Raw genomic sequence first — 25,144 nt, 5'->3', positions numbered from 1 at the left:
GTTTCCCTAGCACTAGCCAAAAGTGCTTAAGTCACATAATTGATACTTGAGCCTACATCTTCATTTAGCAAATCCAAAGGGCTGATCAGACATACTGGAGGAATCAGTCAAAGCAGAAGGACTTGCAGGTTTTTGGGCTCTGTTTGCCTCTTATCTTGCTCTCTTTACAATTATTTGTTCCTCATGACTTGTATGGGGTAAAAATAATAGGGCATCAAACCCTCCCCTGAAACCTATGATTTGTGCTGGTTCACTTGAAATTGCTTGCTGTGAAAGCTTACTGAATTAGCTTCGATGGTTTTCCTCTTTTTGGTTCTGAAGAAATCTCTGTAACTTCTGAGAAGCCTGCAAAAAAATACAGGAAAAGTTACACGTTACACATACTGTAATACTGATTGCAGACTGCTATGAATGCTTTCACAGTTTCTTTCATTCCTTATAGTTACCACTAAGGGGGCAGTTCATTTGAATGCTTTTTGCTTAGGTAGAATAGTAATTTCAAGGCAGTGAACTATAAACTTAAACAGAAACATTTGATTATGATCCTTGCACATCTGTTATATAGACCAGCTTACAGACATCTGCACTTAAAAATACATATGCAACACCATGCATAAATGGTATATGTTCTAGCCTAATCTTCACAGAGATGGTAAAGACACTGTGACAAATGTCTCAGGGAGAAGAAGGAAGAGAGGGGAATACTGTTAAAGGGAAATAGAAGGTTTATAGGCAAGCTATAAAGCAGTGTTACGTTGCCTTCTGTTTTACTTTATGGTACTACTTGCAAAACCGAGGAAATTATTTGCTGAAAATCATTCATATCTTCCAGTGTGACTTTGAAAGAGGGTTTTCTAGGGGTGCCAGTAAAATGTCTGAGAAGAGGTGCCATTTGGTGCCATTTTTCTGGACAAGATGGTTAGATTAAATATTACAGTATTTTCCACTCACATAAATCATTAATTGAAGGCAACTTTTGTTTATACTTTAAAGGGAGAAGGCACAAATACAACATTTCTACTGTTCTACATGCAGTTAGTTTTTTGTCATGTGTGCCACTGAAGTTTGTTGTGTAAGCAGGAGAAAGGCTGATGTTGAGAGTGATGGTTAGAGTAGGCAAAATGCAATAATAATCACATAAAATGCCATTGCCATGACTCTGTTGGTACCAGTAACTATTTCTAGCCTCTTCTGCTAAACCATAGCGTTAGTATGCCCTGTTAAAAATGGACTGAATGTTTACAAGTGGCTGAGTCTGCCTGTGCAAACAAGCACGTAAGCCACCTTGAGCAGTGCGGGCTGTCTGTAGCAAACTCAATCAATCTTCATCACTTCCCTTGTGCTGGCTTCCTTTCTGTCCTCCTGTATCCTGCCCTCTCCTCACTGGTGCTTCCAGAAAGCTTGTCACTTGGGAATGAAAAATTATTGCATCAGGTAAAGGTTGCTTTTCAGCCAGTACAGACCTGAGATTCTGAGCCTGCAATATCACCATCTGGCTTCAGATAATAGACAAGGCTTGATAGCAGCCACTTTCATCCTGAAAAGGAGTGATAATTTAATCCCTTTAGTGTATTAGAAGAGCAAGGGGAAAACATTTATGGTATTGAATAAACAAGCCTGTTTTTGACTTCTGAGTAATGCTAAACTGTAATAACAAAGCTTTATGGTTGTTTTTTATGCCATATTTATCTATGTTTTGTCGGATCTCTTGAGCATGGTTTTATTTATTTTACCCACATTTTGAGACTGAGAAACATTATCAGATAGTTGAGCAGTCTGTCTAACTTTCAAACACTTTTTTATTTGTGAAATAGTGACTTTGTAGGAAAAGAGCGGGGGGTTTTAGGACAAAACCGCTCTCTTTGCTGCTATCGATCTGATCTGAAGGTCACTGGTATTAAGGCACAGGGGAACTTCAGCACGCAGCTGCCTTTTCCTGGGCTACCCTTCAAAGTAGAGTCTCTAATTGAAGAAAACATTGGTGTCTTTCCATACCAACCCACAAGGAACTGTAGCACCTCATCTTCAGAGAATTTCCTCTTCAGTTGCCAGATGTGCATCAGAAAATGCATTATATATTCCATCAGATAAGGACTGATAACTCTGCTGGCAGATATGGTGGGTGTATTTTGCTTCTTGTTGTTGTTTGCTTCCTGTACTTGTTGTGTTGCGATTCTCAGAAATTTCCTACACCTCCTGCCTGCTCTCCCAGCAGTTGTCCATGTTTGTAATTGTCAGCTGTATCAGCAATCAGGAAGCACAACTGAAATTTCAACAGTTTGACAAATTGAATGTGACAGAATGACTGTCCTGAATATATTCCTTCTAAACAGGTGTTGCATCTACTACAGTTCTTGGTAATAAAGGTCACATGTCAGACCATGTAATCTAGGTGTGGTATCTTTGGTTCAACTTCATTTTAAGGAATTGCTTTGCTGTGTCCATAGATTTCCTTTTATGGTTCAGTTCAGGTGAAAAGTTTTATATTTCCTGGTAGAAACTGGTTTGTATCATATAGCAAAGTGACAGTTTCCTCCCACTGATAGCTCACAGCTATTCCTTTGTGGATTTTGTGGCACCCACTAGTACTTCAGTAGTGCAATGAGCTAAGTTGTGTGGGTTTTACTCTAATGGGTTACTGTTTTGGGTAGACTGCCAACATTTTCCCAAGGAATGTGAAAAAATTGTAGAGAAATTGTACTTTAAAGTGGTTTATACCTCAGCAAGATTTCTTGACACAATGAAAAGTCACTTCTTCAGTTCAAGGCTGTTTTCTGAACTACATATAAAACACCTACAGAGGAGAGTGTGCATGAAAGCTTTGAAGAAAAGGTCAGAGGAATCTTTATAATGAAAAACATTTGGCAGGCTGCCCATAGGTGTCATTACAAGCTGTCTTGTGTTTGCCTGGAGGCCTAAACTTGGAAACAATTAAGTGCAAACATGTGAGTAACTTTAATTGTGTACCTGAAAAATCAGTAAGACAAACTGAAATCTTTCAGCATTTGTAAGATCTTCAGTTTACGTTTCCCCTTTAGCTGTTATAGCAAAACCATTAAATGAAACATTGGAACCTTATCTAATGTAAGTTTAATGTTGTATTGCAAGACACTGAAGAGGTCTTTTATGTAATATTTGTGGGATTTTTTTTTATTTTGTACTCTAAATAGGGTTATTTTGTTCAATACATCAATAACTAGACTAATAATTATCATGTTTTCTGCTTTCCATTCCTTTCTCTGATAGACTTCTTGATCTTAAATTGCCATTTCACTTCCTTTTAGAGTTTAGAGAAAATATTGTCTTCTATGTTCATATATATTTCAAACCAGGTGATTTGCATACAGTATCAATGCATTCTCTGAGAGAAAAAAAATAAACAGTGAGCTCTACTGGGAAATGACATCAATTTGTAATTACCTGGTTAATTGCATTTATATTGCACTATGTATTGCACTGAATACTGTAAACTATCTCACAAGACATCACATCTTATCTGTTTTTTCATCTGTCTTACAGAATGTTCCTGCAGGAAAGTACTTATTTTGTTTCGTCTGAACATCAGTGGAGTGTGAACACAGCATGCATACTTGAGTATATGTATTGAGGATAGATAGATAGACAGCTAGCTTTTTTTTTCCTTAAGTCAAAAAAAATTGTTGATCAAGGTGAAGAACAGTAGTTACGTGCATTAATGCAATTAATGTTTTAATTTGGTTTGGTTTTACTTTCTTTGTATTAATTTGTAAGCACATGAAATGATTTTATCCTTTATCTTGGCTAGTGTTTTGGACTGATTTCAGTGCTTCATCACTATTTTATTTTGTTGGGTTTTTTGTTATTTTATTTGTGGATCTAGCAGGACTACAGTTACGTGCAAAAGCCCAATTAGAACACACACATGAAATGGTACAAGAAATCTGCTGTTACCTGGGTAGGAATAGCAAGACTTTTCTTGTATTGGTTTCTTATTTTTAGCCTCCGATTGTAGTTTGTGTAGCACACTGTGAAACCGAAGTAGTCCATCCCTGGAACAAAAGTAATACTGAGGGTGCTGTGTTGCTTTATTTCTTAGTGTTCCCTTTCAGAGAGAAGAAATTATGTAATACCTTCTTTTACCTCCCTATTCCAAAGAATTCCTTTCTTTTGACACTTCATCCGGCTCTTTGTTCAGCCCATATCAAGATCCTCACTTGTTCTTATTCTCCAGTCTTCCCACTTGCCCCAGTCAGCCCACTGTATTTTGATTAGCTTTTGATAGAAAACCTAAATGTAAATATTTCCTCCTGCTTGTTCTCTTCCATGTCTTACTTGTCACAACACAGGCCTGTTTTAATGTCTTGTGTAATAACTGAAGACAACCTTGGGATCTCTTTAATGGCTTATTTCAGATTTGCAGAGAATCCTCTTAGACTGTGCTTAGACTTCTTCTTCTCCAGTCATCCTACTCTTCATCAAGGCCGTCCTCCATCTCCATCACTCAAAAACGTTCCCTCCATTCCACACAATGTCAAGACATTCTTCTTCAGGTCTTGTCCTTTTTGGTGTCAGTGGGTGTTTGGCTCTCTTTCTTCTAACTCTTTATTGGTTTCTGCAGTACAGAATGCCCTGGCTCTCTCACCAGCTCACAGACAGTGAGAGTTCATCCACCACTTCAGTGTCCTTTTCTCCTTCATTCATACCTCATTGAATGTTCTTATCTGACTACATTAATCTGTCAGATAAAAGGTTAACTTGGAGATCTCGTAATCTTCTCCAGACAGTTTTTGTCTTGTTGAAACTAAATCTGAGTGGGTTAAGAGATAAACCCCCTGTTTATTGCCCTCATATCAATTCATCCTAACTATACCTCTGAAATTAATTATATGTGCTTCTCTGGAATCAGTTACACCAACAGAATGCCATTGTATTTGGCTTCCTGTTTTTTCACACTCTTACAAAAATGTTGCGGTAAAATGCCTTAGTTCTCAGTTCTTTGAGAGAATTCTTCATTTCAGGAGCACATCTTATCACAGCAAGCACTTTAGGCATCAGCTGAACTTATAAAGGTATAATAAAGACTGTCCTATTAACTTTTGCATACTGAAATGTATTATTCATCTTTTGTAAAAAAATATACAAAATGTACATAATTGCTAATGGAGATCATATACCAAAGCTGTTGTTGATGGTATACCACTGAGACTTTTTTCAGGAACTCTTTTATTGACGCAATCTTTTAGTAAGCTGCAAAGTTTTATTTCTGTCTGACACAGTTCTTCTCATGTCAGAGAAATTATCTTTTGAAGGCTTCCCTTCCCTCCTCCAAGTTTCTGTTGCTCAGTGGAAATGAACTGCAACTGATGTTGCTTCTTATGAAAGCTCCCATATGTGGCATACAAGTGGATTTGCACAAAACCACATGCCAGAATGCTGTCTGAAACCACTAGAGTAGAGTAAATTATCAGATACTACGGTCCCATTGTTTGTAAAGTCTTCTGTTGTTGTTTAACTGGTTGAAAATCATGCTATGCAAGGCTTTAGTCATACCAAACATTACTCTGCATGTATACAATATGATAGAGTTGAGTAGGGAGTTGTACAACATTGTGTTGTTCCAAAGAAGTGTTTCATCCCTTGTGTAATCATACTTCTGAGTTTTACTATGTATTAATGGCAGTATATTCTTTGTAAAGGCTGTGGGGATAGATAATTATTGAAAAGGAAAAAAAAAAAAACAGTATCTCATCCAACATCAGGACTGTAGATCCCTGCAGGATCGCTGAAGGTGAGAAAGACTCATCCGCACATTGGTGACAGAAATTTCTGCTAAGACCATTTTTCAAATGCAGTGATGATTCCCTATGTGAAAACCGTCTTCTGTATCCCTTGGCAACCAGAAACAAAATGTCTCTGTTCTTGTCTGCTGGCCTTCAAGAACATATCTGAGGAGTGATTTGTTTTCGCAAGACAATCATGCAACATTAGAAGCCCACTCCCACCCATTCCTTATAAAGAATAAACAAAATAGACTATTTATTCTAGCTCTTGATTGAGTTGTAGGGCAATTTTTTTGCGTGATGTGAGTTTTTTTCAGATTCGTTCTGTGACTTTTTAATACATGAAAAGTAATATTGTATTTTTTGAAAATTAGTTAGTATTTAATATACAGTTGAAATCTGAAGATGTGGCTTTTATTGTCGGAATTTCTCAGATTTCTATAGCAACACAATATCTTATTTTTTTTGCTTGCTATGCTGTTAAATTTTATTCTTTAGTCTGCTTAGAATAAAGAAAATAGAGACTCCATATTTCACAAAACATATAAAATAAAGAACAATTCTTTTGAGCATAATGTATCAAATGAGTGGTGTATCTTTGTGTAGGCAGTTGAAATTCAGTAAGTCAAATGCTTAAAAGCTTGTGTCAAAATAGGCACGAAAGACATAGATTCTTTTTGTCAGGCTTGTTTCTCAGCAAGCACACCCTTTCCTCTTTCCTCCTTGCATCTAGCAATTGATGTTATTTTTAGAAATCATTCTGATAATAATCACTCAGCAAACCTTAAACTGAGTTGTTAAGAGTACTATACTATTAGCTGGAGAATCGCATGATGATGTACAAAAAAGGCTTTGACTTTTTCAAATCTCCAGTTTCCCTATTTTGCTTTATAAATGTAAAGTGTGAGGGGAAAAAAAAATTTGGTTTTATCCAGAAGAGATACTTACTGCATAGTTACAATTTGCATTTACAGAGCAAGGGGTTTCTTCCAGTTTTAAAATAGAGTTTAGTTATATTTCACCCTGGCAATTGTGTGAAGAGTTTTCTTGTGGGAAGTTAGATCAGGACAGATCATCCACTGTGTGTGTTCATGTCCAGACTGACTGTACAGTAGTAGCTCCCTTCCTGCACAGTCCGTAGGAGAGAAGATACTTTAGTCCTGGAGGACTGTCTGACTTTGCCGCAGAGATTAACTTAGTCTTGCTTATACAAGTACTGTAAGATAAAGGTTAAATTTGTGCACCTGAGGCACAGATTTAAATGAGAAGCAGCAGAAGAAAACCATGTTTCTCTTGAGAAGTATTTAAATTATCATAAGAATTCACATTTGAATTCATTTTATAATATAAACCATTGATCAGCTTTATTTATAAATAAATTCAAGTGAAACTGCAAAAATGATCATACTGCTCAAAATAGAAAATAAATTATCAATGCTATTTTGATGTTCTTGCATTCTGACATTTTCCCCCCTCTTAATTTTTCCTTGTCTTGTTGCTGTTGATTTCATAAATTGAACTTTATTAATCGTGATTCATTACTTCAGGCCCCATTTGTACATGATACCTTCATCTGCTTGAAATGGGTTGCGAAACAGGAAGATCAGGAACTTGAATTTGTGACTGTTGAGTACAAGTCACTGCTGCGTAAATCTGTTGAAGGCCCTTGCTTGTCTTTTTGAAGATTTGGAATTCTGTGATATCCCTGTGTTCAAGAAATAAAACCCTTTAAAGGTCATCTAGTCGAACCCACCTGCAGTGAGTTGAAGGGACATCTTCCACTAGACCAGGTTGTCCAGAGCCCTGTCCAGCTTGATCTTGAATGTTTCCTGGGATGGGCATTCACCACCTCTATGTGCAATCTGTTTCAGGGTTTTGCCACCCTCATTGTAATAAACTTCTTTCTTATATCTAAGCTAAATCCATACTCTTTTAGTTTCAAACCATTGCCCCTTACCCTTTTGCAACTGGCTCTGCCTTGAGTCTGCCCTAGCATTCTTACAGACCCCCTTTAAATACCGAAGGGCCACAGTAGGGTCTCTCTGAAGCCTTCTCTTTTCCAGGCTGATCAAACCCAATTCTCTAAGCCTTTTCTTGTAGGAGAGGTGCTCCATCCCTCTGGTTATCTTGGTGCCCCTCCTCTGGACCAGCGCCATTAGATCCATGTCCTTCCTATGCTGGGGACCCCAGAGCTGGATGCAGCACTCCAGACCAGAGCAGAGTAGAGAGTCAGAATCACCTCTCTCAAACTGCTGGCCACTCTGCTTTTGGTGCAGCCCAGGATACAATTGGCTTTTTGGGCTGCGAATGCACATTGCTGGGTCATGTTCGGCCTCTCATTTTCTAAAACTCCCTTGTTCTTCTTCTCAGGCCTGTTCTCTATCACTTCTTGAACTGCATGAGCTTCCCATGGGCCCACTTCTCAAGCTTTTCCACATCCGTTTGGATGGCATCCCATCCTTTTAGTGTGTCAACCATACCTTGCACCTTGAATACTAATAACATTTAAAAAGCATTTACTATTGACATTTTAAAAACAAAATTTTTTTTTAAAGAAATTTGTTGTAAACAGATGGCAATAATAGTATGAATTGTTTTCTATTTTGTGTGATTTTGTAAAAGTCCTCTGAAAAATATATACCTACAAGTAGCTTTTTTAACCATAGTATTTTTACTTAAGTTTAGGTACCTGCTTATAACAGGCTGTTAAAAGCATTCAGCAAGAATCCTATGAAAATTGTCATTTTCCTTCAGGAAAACTATGATGAAGGAAAATGTGATGAAGATTTTCTATTGGATTTTTGCTTCTATCTGTCAAAAAGCTACAAAATGGCTTTATTTTTTTTCCCCTGCTTTGTAGATATGACACTCTCTAATTTGCAGAAAACAAACAAGTAATGTACAAGTAATTTGTATTCACTGTTAATATCTTGTTTTAAAGAGCCATCAGTAAAAGTTGCAAATTTTCCTAATTTTAAAGAAGTTATTAATGGAGTTTTATTTAATATAAGGTTTCACAGAACTCCTGGGAATGAACCCTTGTGTCTCTGGTTATGACAAGGATTAAAACTGCTTCTGGGCACCTGTCCATTGCCCTGCTAATACGGAAACCAATTAGACTTTATACTACTGAAGAACAGTCATAATGTGAAAGAAATGGAGCCATTAGACTAGAAAAGATTGAAACCTGGCAGCAGAATTTTCTTCTCATCGTATGTGGGCAGCTTCCAGACCCTTTACAACATCCCAGTGTTGCAATAAGAGTGTACTGTATGTTAAAAAAAAGTACTGAGAAGTTTTTAAAGGCCATCATCATGTGCTCTGATTGATGCAGAATTTAGGGGAAAAAGGTCTGGGGCCATTAACTCAAAAGCTGTAATAAAATAGATAGGCATGGCAATATTGATTTTAGTATTCCCTCAATATTGATTTCTTCTGTTGAAAATGCAGTGTTCCACAAGTGTATTTTTGCATCCTCAGTGTGTGTGCTAAAAGTTCCTTGTATTTTATCTGTTCACTTCCTGTATTTCAATACAAACTCTTCACCAAAAAAACATTTGCCTCTATTCTCACAGCAACCGCCTTTTCAAGATTCTACTTTGTATGCAGTATCTGATACAGACAAATAATAAATTGTCCCAACTTTAAGAGACATGAAAAAGGAGACTGATGAAATTTTTATATTGAGCTTATCACTCCTGAAATGTTGAGAGCAGCAATAGGATAAGAGCTAGAGTTCACCAGGAATACTGTGAGCCAGGTTTTTCAGCCCAGCTCTGCTGATGGACATCATTTATTTTTGCTGTCTGCAGATCCTGTGATCTCTCAGGGTATTCTTTTATATGCCTATGGATATCAGTTTCTTTCAGAATTCTTGGGGATTTTAGGAAGAAATTGGGGAACTACCTTTTGCTTTTAACTCAGATGATAGCTCATGCCTAGGATGAGGTAGTCACGTGCAGTTTGCTCTGCATGAGCTTGCCTCTGGAAGCAGCTGATGAAGTGACAACCACAGGGCCTCCTTGCAGCAGCCAAGTGGTGTTAGCGCCTGCCATCACCTCTGTGATGCTGAGGAGTGAAAGATGCAACAGTGATGCCAAGAAAAGCTTCTTTTTTTTACCATAACTGAGCCTACAGAGATTCTTGTAAGCAGTGGCAGCTGATGAGAGCTAAAATCATAGTGGTGGATTCAAGGGGAAAAGAAGCAGATAAAAGAAACTCAATGGAGCCATGCAGAGAAAGTGCCATCAGATAAGCCAGAGTGCCAGCTGCTCTGTGGTGTAACGTGAGTACAGATAAACTCATAGCCTGTAGCACGAACCTAGGAGTTTGTTGACATGTCTCCTCATTTGCTCTGACTCTTGCTGATTTATTTTTGTAACGGTTCAACCAAAGCTATTTCAAGGCATACTGCTTTATCACATGATGACAGAGCCAGTACCTTAACTTTGCTTTGTAGAATTACCAAACTAAAAAATATATAAATGGAGATGCGCGTAACAGTACCTCCAAAAAAACCCAGAAAGTAGTATTGTTTTTAAAGTGTTTTTCATTTAAAAGCTCTTTATATTTTATTGTAACTAAATGAATGTGAAAGGTGTGTTCAATTTTTCTCCCTGGTTTCCTTATTAATGTTGAAGGGTAGGAAGAAATTATACTCATTTGTATTCCTGGACATAATATAAATGAAAAATGAATATTTTATTGCTAATGGCTTTATCAAATGCTGTTCAGATATCTCAGCAAGTTTAGTATATAATTGCATTGCAAACCACAAAAATTAAAACAAAGTGCTCAGCTGAGGGCTCTAAAAATAGTGATAATGCAATGCCTAAGTCCTAGTACAGGCAATTTTTAACTCTTCTATTCCTTTGCAAGTCGTATCAGTTTCTTAAGCAGTGTAGTTTGGCCTCCCCAGACTGCACAGAGCTTGAGGCTGAGAAGTTGTGTCAAAATGGATGTTTGCTGTAGAAAAATCCTACATATTTTTCAGACATGCGTTATTTGACCAGCTTCAATGTATATGTATCTTATGTAGCAAACTAATTGTATGGTTGGTACATCACAGCAGCTACATAAAGATTTTTTTCAGTCAATTTTGTGTATTTTTATGTATATATATATACACTATATGTACACTGTAATACTTTAGATATATTAGATATATTTTAACATATGTAATAGCCTGTATATAGACTAAAGGGGATGGGTGTTGACCAAAGGAAGAGGGAGAGGTAGAGAAGGTGGGAACACTCAGGTTCAGATAGATGGGGTACAAAAGGAGTAGTGTTGGTGATGGGATGGGTCCGGGAATGGGAAGTGCACAGGAGATGCTGTGCAAGTGAGATGTTGTGCAAGGTGAGAAAGATCAGAGTCTTGAAGACAGTCTTGGAGTGTGGGTGGATAAGAGACTGGACATGACCCAGAAATGTGTGCTCACAGCCCAGAAAGCCAATTGTATCCTGGGCTGCATCAAAAGCAGCGTGGGCAGCAGGTTGAGGGAGGTGATTCTGCTCATCTACTCTGCTCTGGTGAGATCCCATTTGGACTGCTGCATCCAGCTCTGGGGTCCATAGCACAGGAAGGACATCAACATCTTGGAGCAAGTCCAGAGAAGGGCCATGAAGATGATTAGAGGGATGGAGCACCTCTCCTACGAGGAAGGGCTGCGAGAATTGGGATTGTTCAGCCTGGAAAACAGAAGGCGTAGGCATGACCTAATTGTGGCCTTCCAGTACCTGAAGGGAGCCCACAAGAAAGAAGGAGGCATGTAGTGAGTGACAGGACAAATGGGAATGGCTTCAAACAGAGAGAGAAGGTTTAGGTTAGATGTTAGAAATAAATTCTTTACTGCGAGGGTGGTGAAACACTGGCACAGGTTGCCCAGAGAAGTGGTGGATGCCCCACCCCTGGAAGTGTTCAAGGCCAGGTTAGATGAGTCTCTGAGCAACCTGGTTTATGTCCCTGCCCACGGCAGAGAGGGTTGGAACTAGGTCATCTTTGAGGTTCTTTCCAACCCAACCCAAACCATTCCACAGTTCTGTGATTCGGTGAATACCTTGATTAGTGCTGGGAAGAGCAGTAAGTATTAGACTGGAGTAGGGAAGAAGAACAAGTATAACTAGAAGAATTGTGGAGAGCTTACTGCAGTTGGGGTAGTTTCTATTGAACCCTCTGGTAGGATGGGAATTGAATTACCTGTTGTACCTTACCCTTATTCTTTCCTACAAGAATGAAATTTACTGTGTGAGGGTGGAAAGTCAGCATATACCACATAATCAAGGAATTTTCGTTCTGCTTTGACTAACTTCACTTTGGAACCTGCTCCCTAAACCAAAAAGCAGGCTTAGCTTTCTAGAAACTGTCTATGGTAATCAAAATTTCTACATTTCAGAAATGTAGATTTCAGAAGCTGACATATTGCCTTCTGTTGCACAAATAGATTCAGCTTCCTAAAATCATTAAAGAGTATTACAATTAAAACCACTGTGAAGCAAATAATATGGCGAAACTTACTTACTAATTATTTACCTTTTATTTCTATCACCATTATATGGAAGCAGTGCTGCAGCCATGGAAAATATATTTCAAATTGTAAAATGCCATTTACTTCTTTTCTTGTAGTGGGGAAAAACCCTCAATCGTGTCTTCCTTGATTTAGCAGCAGATACATAGAGATGTTTAAAATGTTTCCTCTAAGCTGTTACTGGGTAATTCAAGGAAGTTGTGAGAATGGCGCCTCTGCATCCAAATAAGTTAAAAGAACCACACTGTCAGAAGTGGTTCCATATTGAAATTGTAAAAATCCTTCTGAGAACTGATGAAGAAGTGAGAATAATTGCAATCACAATTGCAATCACAACATTTGGAAAGTGCAAAAATAGCTTGTTAAAACCTCAGTGAAATGCATAGCAATTGAAGGCATCTGAATCTTTTTGGGAATCACAGAAAACATACTGAAACACCAGTGTGAAAATCTGGCAAAGTTGCCTATATAATGCTTACAGAGTAAAGTAAAGGTAGGAAACCACTGGATAACTGAGCAGCAAGTTGTGCATAAATAAAAATCAGGTTGGCTTCATCATGTTCAGAATTGAAAAATAAGTTTTGCTAGTATTGTGAAAGATTGCCCTCATTTAGATGAAGACACTCTATGACAGGGAAACTATAGTCAGAAGACCAACCACAATATTGGAGGAGATATCGCCTGTGTCCCAATGTACTTTTGGGCAAAGAGATACACTGAACAGTAAAGCATGTATAGTTTTATGGACATGAGTTTAGTGTATTATAAAATGTGTACCTTAAAGAAAAACATTCATTAATAGCTATTGGAAATAGATTTTTGTCTCAAAGGAATAGTGGGTTTTTTTTAGTCTAAAGGCTAAAAAAAAGACATTACATTGTAAGGAGATCACAAATATCTTTCAGTGCTTCATGGAGAGCAGTTAATTGTATGAGTATATGAGCATAGGAACTGTTTTGCTGAAATTGGCACTTAAATCCATGTCTGGCTGAAACAATGGCCATCTGTGGATAGTTCAGAGGAACTTAGAGAGCAACCTGTTTTCAGGAGCATTTTTTTCCTAACCCATCAAGATAATTACTTCCACATATCCAGTAATATTTAAATGTATATTCTGTAAATATTTCTGTCCTCCTTAATGTAATTGTAGGTACATTTATTGGTTGCATTGGTGTCTGATCCTTTCTGGCTACAGCTTCTATCTTGGTCCCAATGTACTATGCTGTATAATGATACAGAACATGCATGTGTGTGTAAGAGAGGGAGAGGAGTCAATTCTGGTACCTGATTTTACCTTTGTCAGTTTAATTAATTGGTTACTTCTTTTCTAAGTGTTTCATTTGGAAGTGCAGAAAAACAATGGATCTCTATGCAGGGAAGATATAGGAATTTGAGAGAGCCCACAAATTCTTTGCTGATACACTGAGTGGATGCAGACATTTTCTTCTAGATTCAGGCTATAACTGTGGTATGGAGTATCAGGTAGTTAGTGCTGTGATGCAGGCTTTGGAGAAAGAACGTGTCTTTGTGACTAGAGTAAAGAAAAACAAACAAAAAACCCACTGAACCTACTATGTGAGGCAGCCATCATATTTGCCACAAAGCTAAGTGCAGTTTGAGCAAAAAAATGTGTACATTTGAACCTGAAAGATCTCCTGCAAGTAAAGAAAAACAATTGAAATAGGCAGCCTGCAGATTAAAATCCCAGGAGAGCACTTGGTTCTCTCAATTGCCTGCTGAAAGAGCAGAAAAAGCTGATGTTATATGATATTATTAGGAAAGAATATACAATAACAAAATGTCAAGGCTGGATAGTATAGTCAATGAAGTATGAAAGAAACAATAGAAACTGAAGGGGGAGTAGAGTTTTGCTCAAGGAAATCAGTTCTCGACTGATCAACAAAGCATTTGCATCTGTGAAAGCAACCCCCTGGTTTTCATTAGGATAAAAATATGTCTGGAGTTGCATTTAATATAATGTGTCATAGTAGCAGTCCCAACTCACACAGTGACAGTAATTGATGATCCTGCAAGTACTCTTCTCTAAAAGATGTTAACCCCAAAGTCATTGTCCAAATTACTTTTGAAATTAGATTCTACTTGCGATGGAAGTGAAGGGGGGTTTTAGAGATTAACTTGAGGTGAATTTGCTGTTTGGGAAGGTAAAAATGGTTTTCTCCTACATATTAATGGACTCTTCATCTAATCTCTGTGTGCCAGGAAGTTATCTGACCAAGGAAAGTCGTGTCTCTGTTTATTATGAGTTTTGTGGAGGAAAGCAAGGGATGACGACAAACTAGAAGGATGAGCAATGGGAAAACAAAGAGCAGAAAGGAAGAGATATTTACTATTACATAAATCTATTAATTATGTGGTGTGTATGTGTCGTTGTCTGTTATGAGAAATGTGACATTTCTATGCTTATAAAAATACTGTGTTTTTTCCTCTGTATATACTCAATTGTAAACCAGAAACCCCTAGATTTCTTTCTTTAAATTTACACATCTAAAACCATGTTTATTAAGGTGTTTTCTTTGTGCCAGCTACTAAATTATTTTTATGTTAAGAATTTTCATATTGCCGTTTTTTGAAACTGAAGAACCGGTAGTAGTAGTAATTTGTGCCTAGTACTTTGGTATTCTTACATTTTTGCATTTAATATAAGGAGAGGAGAGATAGGTAACTTGGTCAATTTAAATATTTGAGTAAATTAAGTTTATATTAAATATAAATAAACAATGTGAAAATATGATCTGAGTGTGAACTACTTCAAACACTGTAAGCCTGCAACAAATTGTGGTTATGCACACTTTATGTTGCATGCTGGTTATGGACTTTATAATTGATTCATCCTAATTAAAAGGCTAAAAGAGCATCTTTCCAGCTATTTTTCAAGGTAGAAAGTTAACAAAATATGCTTCCTGCTGATCCCTCCTCGCTGAAAAAAATTACTGTGCAAAGTATTAGATTTGATAGACTTCCTGAGAATTCGGACTCTTCTAAAAAAACAGTACTAGACATACAAATGCTTTTAAGTGATAGATCAGTGTCTTATATGAGGTGAAATTTCCCACTGGCATTTCACAGCTCAGGTGATTAGCTTTGCTTACGTTGTAAGAGCAGTCAGGTCTAATCTGTACACCTGTATACTAATTGCTCATTGTTAATCAGTAGAGAATTGAACGACTGAAAACATACTTGGCCACCTTCACCTCACATACTAGCATAAAAAGAGGTAGCAAGACACAGTAGCAGATGTAATTTATGCTTCATCCCTGCACTGGGAGCTGCAATAACTCAGGTGGCCTTCTAAGCTATGGGAGCAGCAAGCAGCAAGACCAGGCGAATGCTGGAAAACAATAATTAAATGTCTCAGCTTTTAACTGCATTTATTAATACTTAGTAAGAATAATTAACTATACCTTCTAATAAAAGAGACATGAAATAGATTTATAAAGTAACCACCTGAATTCTATTCAGAGACATTAGAAAATAGGCCTATCCACCTTATAAGGAGGCACTCTCTCTTAGTGAGAGAGATTGGAGGTGTTGGGGACAGTTTCTCAAACATGGGGGGGGGTAAGAAATGAAAGTTTGTATTGTGTATCTACTGTCTTTTCTTATCTAAACTGATATTCATTTTTCTGGCCTCATTTTTTTAATAGGATTTTTTTGCATGATGTATGTGTATCAGCAAAGACTCTTTGTGATGCTAAATAGTATAGAAATGACAGAGATCAGAGCACTCCAAAAGTGTGTAGACCATTGCGCAGTCTGGATGAATAACTGGATTTCTGACTGTGTCTTTGTTTCTAACCTCCCTTCACAGCTTTGAGCAAATCACTTTCTCTTCTTTTTCACTTCCACAGATAAAATGGGATAATAACATTTAAGTACAATATTTCATACAGATGCTATGCAGACCCATTAATAAATCCATTTGCAGGTCTTTGATTATCTTCAGTATATCAAAATGTCACTACTGAGTTTGCTGACTGCACTTATTAATTTCCTAGCTCTACTCAACTTCTAGATTATAAAATGATACTTTGTGACATAACTTATGATACAACTAAAACTATCACTCTGAAAGTCAGTTCAACACTCCTTAGTAAAAGCTATAAAGTACACAGATTGTCTTTTCTTCAGTTATTATAAAGATTTATTTGATCTCTAGCTCTAATATCCACTGAAGGTTTTCTCTGTCAGTATTAACTTCTTAGATCAATAAATTGTGATACTGATCTCCAGAGAAGTCAATGTCTGCCAACTACCATTGCAGTGTTTACCCTTGTTGAAAAGCCATTGTAGCAAATTAAATTGGCCTCTGTCAGTGGACAGTCCTTATTTTATGGTACAATTAATGAGGGTTGATACATGGGCCACTTCCTAGAAAAGATGAGATTAAAGGCAAGGGTTTGTACCAAGAAAAATCTGAATTTATGAGGTGAGGTGAAGCTGCTTTCATTTAAAGAATAGTTGCTGCAGACTGGAAGATGACTTGTTTCCAAAGGAGCATGTTTTTCACAATGTGCACATACCTGATTGTCTGTATTGCTGGAAAACCACGGACTGTATTCTCTGCTCTACTGTTAGACAATTTACATATTGGCTTTCTGACATGCTGTAATCTCCCTTATTCCTCAACAACTTCTCTGTGTTCCATGTGTTATTAATTACCTGACTCTCTCTTTCTCTTAGGAAATAATTACCATGGTCCCCTTCTTTCTCCTTAATTTGCATCTCTTTTATTTAGCAAGTAGCTGTTGTCTCTTCTTTCCGGTGTGGTGTAACTGATGTGTATCTAATTAAACTCAGAAATTTTCTCAGTAGGTGTTGACTTTGAAGTCTGTGCGCTCTATTTGAGATCTGATGTAGGGATTTTGTACCCAAAATTTTATCTCATTTTTCATCATGTACCAGTTGGTTGAATAAAATGCAATGTCTCTACATAATGTAAAAATCTTCTGATGAGTGATCTGTTATCACTTAATGGGTGGAGCCGTATTCTTCACTTGCAGAATTTGGTTTTTTTAAAGGGCTCAGAGTTGATCCCTATTGATGTGAAAACAGGTATCAGATTAGTTAAACAAGCTGAATTCGTTAATTCATTCTACATTGCAATGTTACAGTATGAGAAGGAAATGCATTTCTAGGCCATGCAAATTTGTTGATTTTTTTGTATTCTTCATTATATCTTTTCTGTTTTATTGGTGGTTGTGATGGATTTATTTTCATTTTATTATTTGAGGAGTTATTTTCCAAAAAGTATCTCATATTCTGGTTTTCTCCAGAACAGTTGTGTTATTGTTTATATATCTTTTTAAAATCCAGATTTTATTCTATTATTATTACCATTCCAAATCACTAAGAGCTTCCACACTTCTTTTCATATCTATCACAGCTGTAAAAATAGTGACCATACTAACCAACAGAGAGTAGGGGTTTAGATCAATCTTTCAAGCATTTAGACTTGATAGGTCCATTGAAGAATAATGACTTATTTTTATTAATAACTTTGGTCTTCCATGTTTCTATTCATATATTAGGGCTTATTTGTGTATGTGTGCATGTGTTTCAGTCTTTGAATGGGGAATTAATTTAAAATAAAGAAAATGCAGAGTACTTAACCATTAGTGAAATACTTGAACTAATTACAAGTAAATAAAGTACAGATTGCAGTTGCCTTGTCAATCTAATTCTGTTGGATTTTCAGTATCGTTTTCAAGCTTTTTTTCTTCTCTCAAAAAATGTAGAACTTAATTGAAAATGCAAACTCCTGTGTGCTTTTCTTTCAGAGTACAGACATGAGTCCAGCTAGTAGTACCACCTCACTCCCTGTTAGCCCTCTCCCTGAGGAGCCATTATTTTTCAAGGTATGGTTAATTAATTTAATACTAAATATTGTCTATTAATTTTGGCTTATCATATTATCTGGGGTACTGTGAAGTGCTATTATTACTTCTTCCTTTTGTTTAAATTACTGTGGTATCAGCAGATGTCCTGTGTATATAGCAATAATGCAATTTTCAAGAAATACCTCGAATAAAATGTTATTAGTTTTGAGAGGAATATTTTTCCAGCAGACTAGAGCTATAAACTGTTATTTATAAGACTGTGCTTTTATCCATTTCATGCGCTGGTGACACATTTTGATATGTGCATTCCTGGATATGTGTGTATCATCAACAAATTTCTCTTTATTTTGTATTTCAAGTACCCGTTTTAACGAAACAGTGATTAGTTACTCCAAGGATACAGGAGACATTAAAGATCTGTCAAAGAACAGGTTTGTCGTAAATCCAGTGTAAGCCACAGGCTTGGCATTTTAATTGTTTTAATAATAAACGTTTGGACAACGTCCACTACTTCATAAGTTTTAAGCTTTGAGGAGTAAGTGGCAGCGTGTCACTTTTTCAGCTGACTTCATGGTATCCAGCCCTGGGATACAGAATGGCCTTAGGCAGAGACGGACTCTTGGAAGAGTTCTCCTGAGGCCACCCAGCTATTCAGAGCAGTGCTGTGTTGGGAAGCAAACAACTTGCCAGTTGTTCGGTTAGATAAAGAAGAGGGAGTTTGTGTCTTCCTCACCATTGACTCAATTGTCATAATATGGACTAAGTTACACTCACAGGAATATCCCTTTTAAAAATTTTAAATTTTCTCTCTCCTGAATAAGTTTCCACCTTCTGTTTGGATAGAATTAGTTGCTTGTGCTGTGTTTTCAGTCACTTTGTGATGATGCCAAATTACAAATGAGGAACTGGAATGAATAAAGTTTGGTGATACAAAGTTTGTATCTCTCCTGCACATGCCCCCAGCACAGGAAATACCAGCATCCTTCAGACCTGGCCAACTCCGGAAAAAACCTCCTTTTTTATTTTTTCCATATTTTGTATGTCTGTGCAAGACTTGTAGCCTATAGGTCATAATCAACTAGCTGTTCATAAACAGCTGATTCCTGTTATTAGAATGGTTAAGTATTGTGCTTGCTCAGTTGTTTCATTAGCAGAGGTGATGATCCCAACAAGTGGGATATCAGTGGTCAACTGTTCACTGATTCTCATTCCTCTTTTGGGATTTCACGTTTACAAGACCCCTGTCCCTCAGTCACATGTGGCTGAAATTGAGAAATGTTGTGCCAAGATACTGGGGTGCACATCTTTTCCTTGGGACACCACATTAAAGGCACACTGAAGTCTGGTCAACATCCTAAGTCAGATTCAGTAGTTATTGTATCTCCCTGTGCCTGGAAAACCACTAAGATATGTAACATAAGAAGAAAAGATCTGCTCAGCACAGATAAAGGTGTAAGAGGTAAGAAAATCTAGCTTGAAAAAGTACAATGAACTCTCATGCTGAGGTAAGCAAATGCTGCTCTGCTTGCATCAGGGAAGCTCTGACAAGTACATTGTAGTGCCTTTATTTTTAGAGGAGATGGTGCTTGTATAGCTCAAAATGGGTTGTAAATTACTTATTTGGAGTGGAATAGTTGCTCTAACAAAACAGCAAAGAAATTTTTCAGATTAAAAGTCTAGTAGAAAATGGTAGAAGAAACTGAAAAATAGGGCAGGGAGCATTACTTAATCTTTAATTTTCATTCAGTTTTCAAAACAGGAAACATTTTCCTCTGGAATTCAAGTAAAATGGAGGTCAGACCAGGAAAAAGTCAAATACATCTCACAATCAATACCCTTTAGTAAAAAAAAAAAAGAGTAATTTACAATGTAACAGTTTCTGTTATTTCTCCTTGACTCACTCCAAGAGAGAGCAGTATTGTTCCAGTAGTAAGGTGAATAACAGGTTTTACAAGTCATAACCCTCTCCAAATACTGTCAGTCAATAATATTGGCTTTTGATGATGGGTTGATGCATTTCCCTTAGCAACATGATAATAACCTTCCCCACATCCTTGCTGTAGAAATGAAGATTGAAAAAGAAATTCCATTCTGTGGTTCTGAAAAGAGAGGTGAAACGAAGCAGGGCCCTAAAAACTGCCTCTCTTTGGGATAGTTGAGGATCTCTGAGCTAATGAGCTTTTATATTAGACTGTGAAATGAAACCCAGCCCCAGTTCTCAACCATACCAAGAAAGACAACTGTCCTTCCTTGGATTTTAACAATTTACCTTTATTTTTATTTAAAGAAAGAATACAAATCCTGTCATCATACTCTTGTTTTACATCCAACTTCACCAAAGCAGACACCTGTCATTTTTAATCCCACAGGATATGTGCTGTATAAATATGGAGAACCTAAGCTTGTTCAAAACCATTTTAAGATTTTGAATTTAATCTAATGGAAGTTGGAAACAAGATTCCCCTGGGAGTGCTTGCAGGTTGCATCTCAGCTCTCCTAACATGGAACTCAGCTACCATTCTCCCAGTCTATTCCACGTACTGTAACGTGCAGCACTGCCAGAAAGATGCAAATCATATGAGACCATACTCAGGAGTATTTGGAGGAAGATCGTTTCCAGCGCAGCAAGAGATACTCTGCCTGGGTCCATCGTATGCTGCTATTTTAATTGAATCATTGTGCTTTTTTTATGTTAAGATTATACCGTTAAAAGAGCAGAAGTGATACGTAGCAAAAGGAATAGAAAACAATTGAGTAAGAAATAAAGGTAGCCAACTCCAGTGCTATTTAATCCTAAAAGCAACCATGAGAAAATGAAAAGATAAATATATCATTAGCGCCATTCAGCAACTTTTGCTCCATAGCTATTGTAAATAGTAAATTTTGTTTTCTGTGAGGAAAGAGCAACTTTACACAACAGCCAGAAGTGCACACAATTTTGTGTGCCTTCGGGTTTCCTTCTCCCTATGGAGTTAGTGACAAACAGGTATTCAGAGCAGTCTTCTTTAGCTGTGCTCTTCAAAATCTTGCAAAAAAGTCCAATTCAGCTGCATATGCAGACACTTTTGAAAAGTTTTTCTGAAAGAATTTTTGATAAAACACTCATAGGCATTTCATTTTAGTGATGATTATTATGTCAAATTCCAGCTTTCAGTCCTCTGCTGTTTTCCATGGTTAAAAGTGTTTGAAAAAGCAATATATTTTCTCATTATTATGGGAAAAATTTATTTCTCCTGTCACAAAAGAACATCATCTTTGTTGATGGTTTTGAACTTAAACTCTTCTATAGAGAGGATCTTCCTTTGAACAGAAATTTATTATTCTGTCTCTGTATAATATTACTTGAAGAATTAGGTCCTTATCTTGTGGGGAAAAAGTTGTGTCACAGTTAAAAGATTTTAGAATTAAAAATTTGAAATAAAACAGTATTTGTCATGCAACTTTAACTCAAGTGTTACTCTATGTTATAATAGCAAACCCATAGCTGGCTCAAATGTGAGTGACTTTTAATTATGACTGCTTATATCTATGCTCATTAGCTGGAATTAAAAATAATCCTGCCTTTCATTTAGAAGATAAGTGAAGGAAGGGGTATTTCTAAAAGGTCAACTTACCAAGCAATGTCTCATCAATTTTTTAGAACCTGTTCTTTTCTCCTACTCATTATACTGTGCTTTATTATAATAGTATTTTATTATTTTTAAATTGTTCTAAAATATAGTGACAGCCTTTTAAGAAGAGATATATGACAGCCATTTAGTAAATAAGATATCTAATATTACCTAAATTATACATTATCTATTATAATGAGCATCAGTCTCACTGGTTATTAGCCACAACCAAGTTGTAAATAATAACCATGAATTTATTATAGGAAGGTTTATTGTGTTTCAATTCTATGATTAATCTCAACCGTGCTTTACTAATTGTCATTAAACAAAAGCAAAAATAAATCTTCCATCCTTTCCTTTCTGCTTTGAGGGAGTCGAGAATTTCCTTCAGCATTTATTATCTTACTGTGTTCTGACTTCTGTAATTAATACTCTCCATGCAAATTCCCTAAGTAAGAAAATATAAGTGCCAGCAGAAGCCACAAAAGCTAACAGTCCTCAGCAGTGTTACAGCTGCTGTAGGTCTATATAGATCTATACTAAAATAGGTCTGTACTAACAGTTCTGCTGTTCATCCTGCAGCTCTACTGGCTCTGTAAACACAGATCTTTGCAGTCACTGATGGACACAACTCTGGCAGCTCATGACATTTGTGCATGCAACTTAGCAAGAGATAAATTTTCCATTTGGTCAATAATGAGATTAATAATTTTGCTGTGGATGTTTGGAATAATCAATATGACAGTCACAATAGTGATCGTTGGTTAGCCCAGCAGACTTTTCTTTGAGAGTGTGACTCCATATATCCAGGTGAAGAATGAGGTCATTTCCTAACTTAGTCAGCAGTGATGACAAAAAAATGGGCCTATACTTATACTAGTTTGACACAGCAGGCATATTTACCCTCTCTACCTTAAATGCAGTATTTCCAATATTTTAAAGATTTACTGTCACTTCTTTGAATAAGACCATTTTAATGTATTGTTTGTTTTTGAAACATACTCTGAATAATCACATAGACATTCTGACCCAAGGGCAGATAGAGGTTAGGGTTCACTGATCCTCTTTCATGGGCTGGAGGCCTCATTAGCTCTCGTCCATCTCCTTTTGCCCTCTACCTGAATTTCTGCTTCCTCTGAGAAGCATGTAAGTTCTGAAGTCTCTGTGTTTTTTGTTTGTTTTTTTTTGTTTGTGGTTTCTTTTTTGTTTGTTTGTTTGTTTTGGGGTTTTTTTGTGGATGTTTTTGGTATTTTTACTAAAATGAGTAGAGTTATATAAGTATGACTCATGCAACCCCACCTCTATTAATCTGCTGCCCCAGTCTCCATCTTATTTTAAACCAGTCTGTCACCATTCTTCAGTGGTTTAATCAATTCCTCCCACTTTTTAATTTTATTTCCATGTCAGTATTTGCTTTCTTTATGACTCCTTATGTCTTACTGGTGTAGCACAGACTTATAAAAGCCACGTCATCACAGCAGCTTTCTGCCTTTGATGAAAGCCTTCAATTTTGTAATTTCTCAAAAAGATTTATACATCTGATTTGTTTTGCAGTCTTTATCATCGTAGTCTATGATACCTGCAAAACCACTGAATTTATTCTGAAGGTAGGAGTCCAAAGTAGGTATTATGGGTCCTATTGCAACAAGCATCTGTATATCTATTCACTCTGTTTTCCTTTTCCTTATTAGCTCTGTGCACACTTTTCCTTAGGAACAGGGTTCTGCCAGCAAGCCGATCTGATTATGACCACATCACCTGTTTCATGAGTAATATTTGCATCAGCTAATCCAGCAGGGTGTGGATGTGGCTATGAGATTATCTTCCTCAGCTTTGACTGATATGAAATGCAGTGAAAAAGAATAGTATTACCAAAATAGAACTTAATAAAAGAAAAAAATTAAAAACCAACTCTTTATGTATTTTATGTGTGTCCATTGAAAAAGCTTTCCTGTACACGATGGAACCAGAAAAACCTACCTTTTCCTTCAAGTTTAGAAAGGAGGAAATGTAGAAGACAGAGGAGCTACTGTATAATCCAAAAATACTGCTATACAATTTTGAGGAATACTGTATGTGAGTTAATCATTCAGATAATGTTGCTGCTTAGATACTTTGGGCTATTATACATCCCTACCTGGGCGTATTTGATTTAGCTCTCTTAGGGGACATTGGGTGAGTAAGGAGAAACAAATAGACTAAATAAGCAATTTTCCAAAGCAGAATAAAGACCAGGATGCTGTAATGAAGTGTTAAAAACCAGACTGTTGGAAAGAATGGACTTAAAATGCCTCAATGGATATTCTTTTCTGAATGACTGATGTATAGTTAAGGAAGATTTTATCACCCAGACGAAAGTAGTCTTGAGTGCCTGTGGGTAGTCTATACCTGCCAGACTTCATGTATGGAGAAGACAGACAAACATTTACACATTCTGAACATAAGATGGTATTTCCTGAGATTACCATTTCTTTCAGGGCTTGCAGCTCAAAGTCTAGTCTGAAAATAAAATACTTCAAGAGAGGTAATAGCTGAAGGCCCTGACACATGAAATGTGGGATCATTCAAGAAAACTTGTTTGAACTCAGTAATATGGTTGTCCTGGTGCAAGGACGTTTATTTAAAAGAAAAGATTACTTTTTATTGCAGAGAGTGTAGGTACAACATCAGTAATTTCCCAGTGTTGCTGATGTAATTACTAAAAAAATCAGAAATGACCCTGAGAACTATGTTGTATTGTCTGATTTCTTTCTGCCTCAATACCTTGATCATAGTTTACTTTCTTTCCCAAATTTTGTGGACGTGCATTTTCTTTTAGCATGTTTTCCTTAATTTGTTGAAACTTTTGTCATAGCATGACAGTTAGTTCAATATTTCAAAATTGTAATCCATGATTTTAGGCAAAGTTGATGTTGTTAGTGCTGTAAATTCAGTTAGTTTACTCAGTGGGGCACATACAGGAAAATTATTAATGTATATCTTATTAAAGTCTCCAAAAGCAACCAGAAACACAGATGATGCTTCAACAAAGGCATGCAGAAGGATCATCATTACTTTTCTTCAGTTAATAGGGTTTACTGTCTTACTTAAAATTTGATACAATCAGTACTACAAGGGTAGATATTGGGTTCATTCAGGTTCCTTTCCTTCAGGCAGGCGCATGCTCACAATGTGTTCTGATGCATACCTACAGAGTAAGTTTGTCCTGCTGAGTACTCTGTAGCTAATATTTAAAAGTCATAAAACTTGTAACGTTATGGGTTCCTGACAAGGTGTTATCACTAAGACTATGAAAAAAGATTTTCTAGAAACTCCATGGGAGGATTTTGATATACCCAATAAGAGCACTTAAAGTTCTTCGTCTCAATACAGACAGTAAATCCTCCTAAT

The 25,144-nt window shown here is 36.7% G+C and overlaps 1 protein-coding gene across 6 annotated transcripts in view; it reads left to right on the top strand.

Moving 5' to 3' along the window:
- Positions 1 to 25,144, top strand: part of CCSER1 (coiled-coil serine rich protein 1) — a 572,831-nt gene that overhangs the window by 224,133 nt on the left and 323,554 nt on the right. For all 6 annotated transcript variants that reach the window (XR_003526446.1, XM_027636005.1, XM_027636006.1 and 3 more), the window contains exon 6: positions 18,084 to 18,161. Coding sequence is in view for 5 of the 6 variants with exons in the window: in XM_027636005.1 (XP_027491806.1) it covers positions 18,084 to 18,161 (78 nt within the window). In the remaining variant the exon portion in view is untranslated. The remainder of the gene's footprint in view (positions 1 to 18,083; positions 18,162 to 25,144) is intronic.

This window comes from Corapipo altera, unplaced genomic scaffold (genome assembly GCF_003945725.1).
Source record: "Corapipo altera isolate COAL_440 unplaced genomic scaffold, ASM394572v1 22b, whole genome shotgun sequence".
NCBI classification, from domain to species: domain Eukaryota; kingdom Metazoa; phylum Chordata; class Aves; order Passeriformes; family Pipridae; genus Corapipo; species Corapipo altera.
The sequence above is the reverse complement of the archived record's forward strand: the minus strand, read 5'-3'. Positions and strand labels throughout refer to the sequence as shown.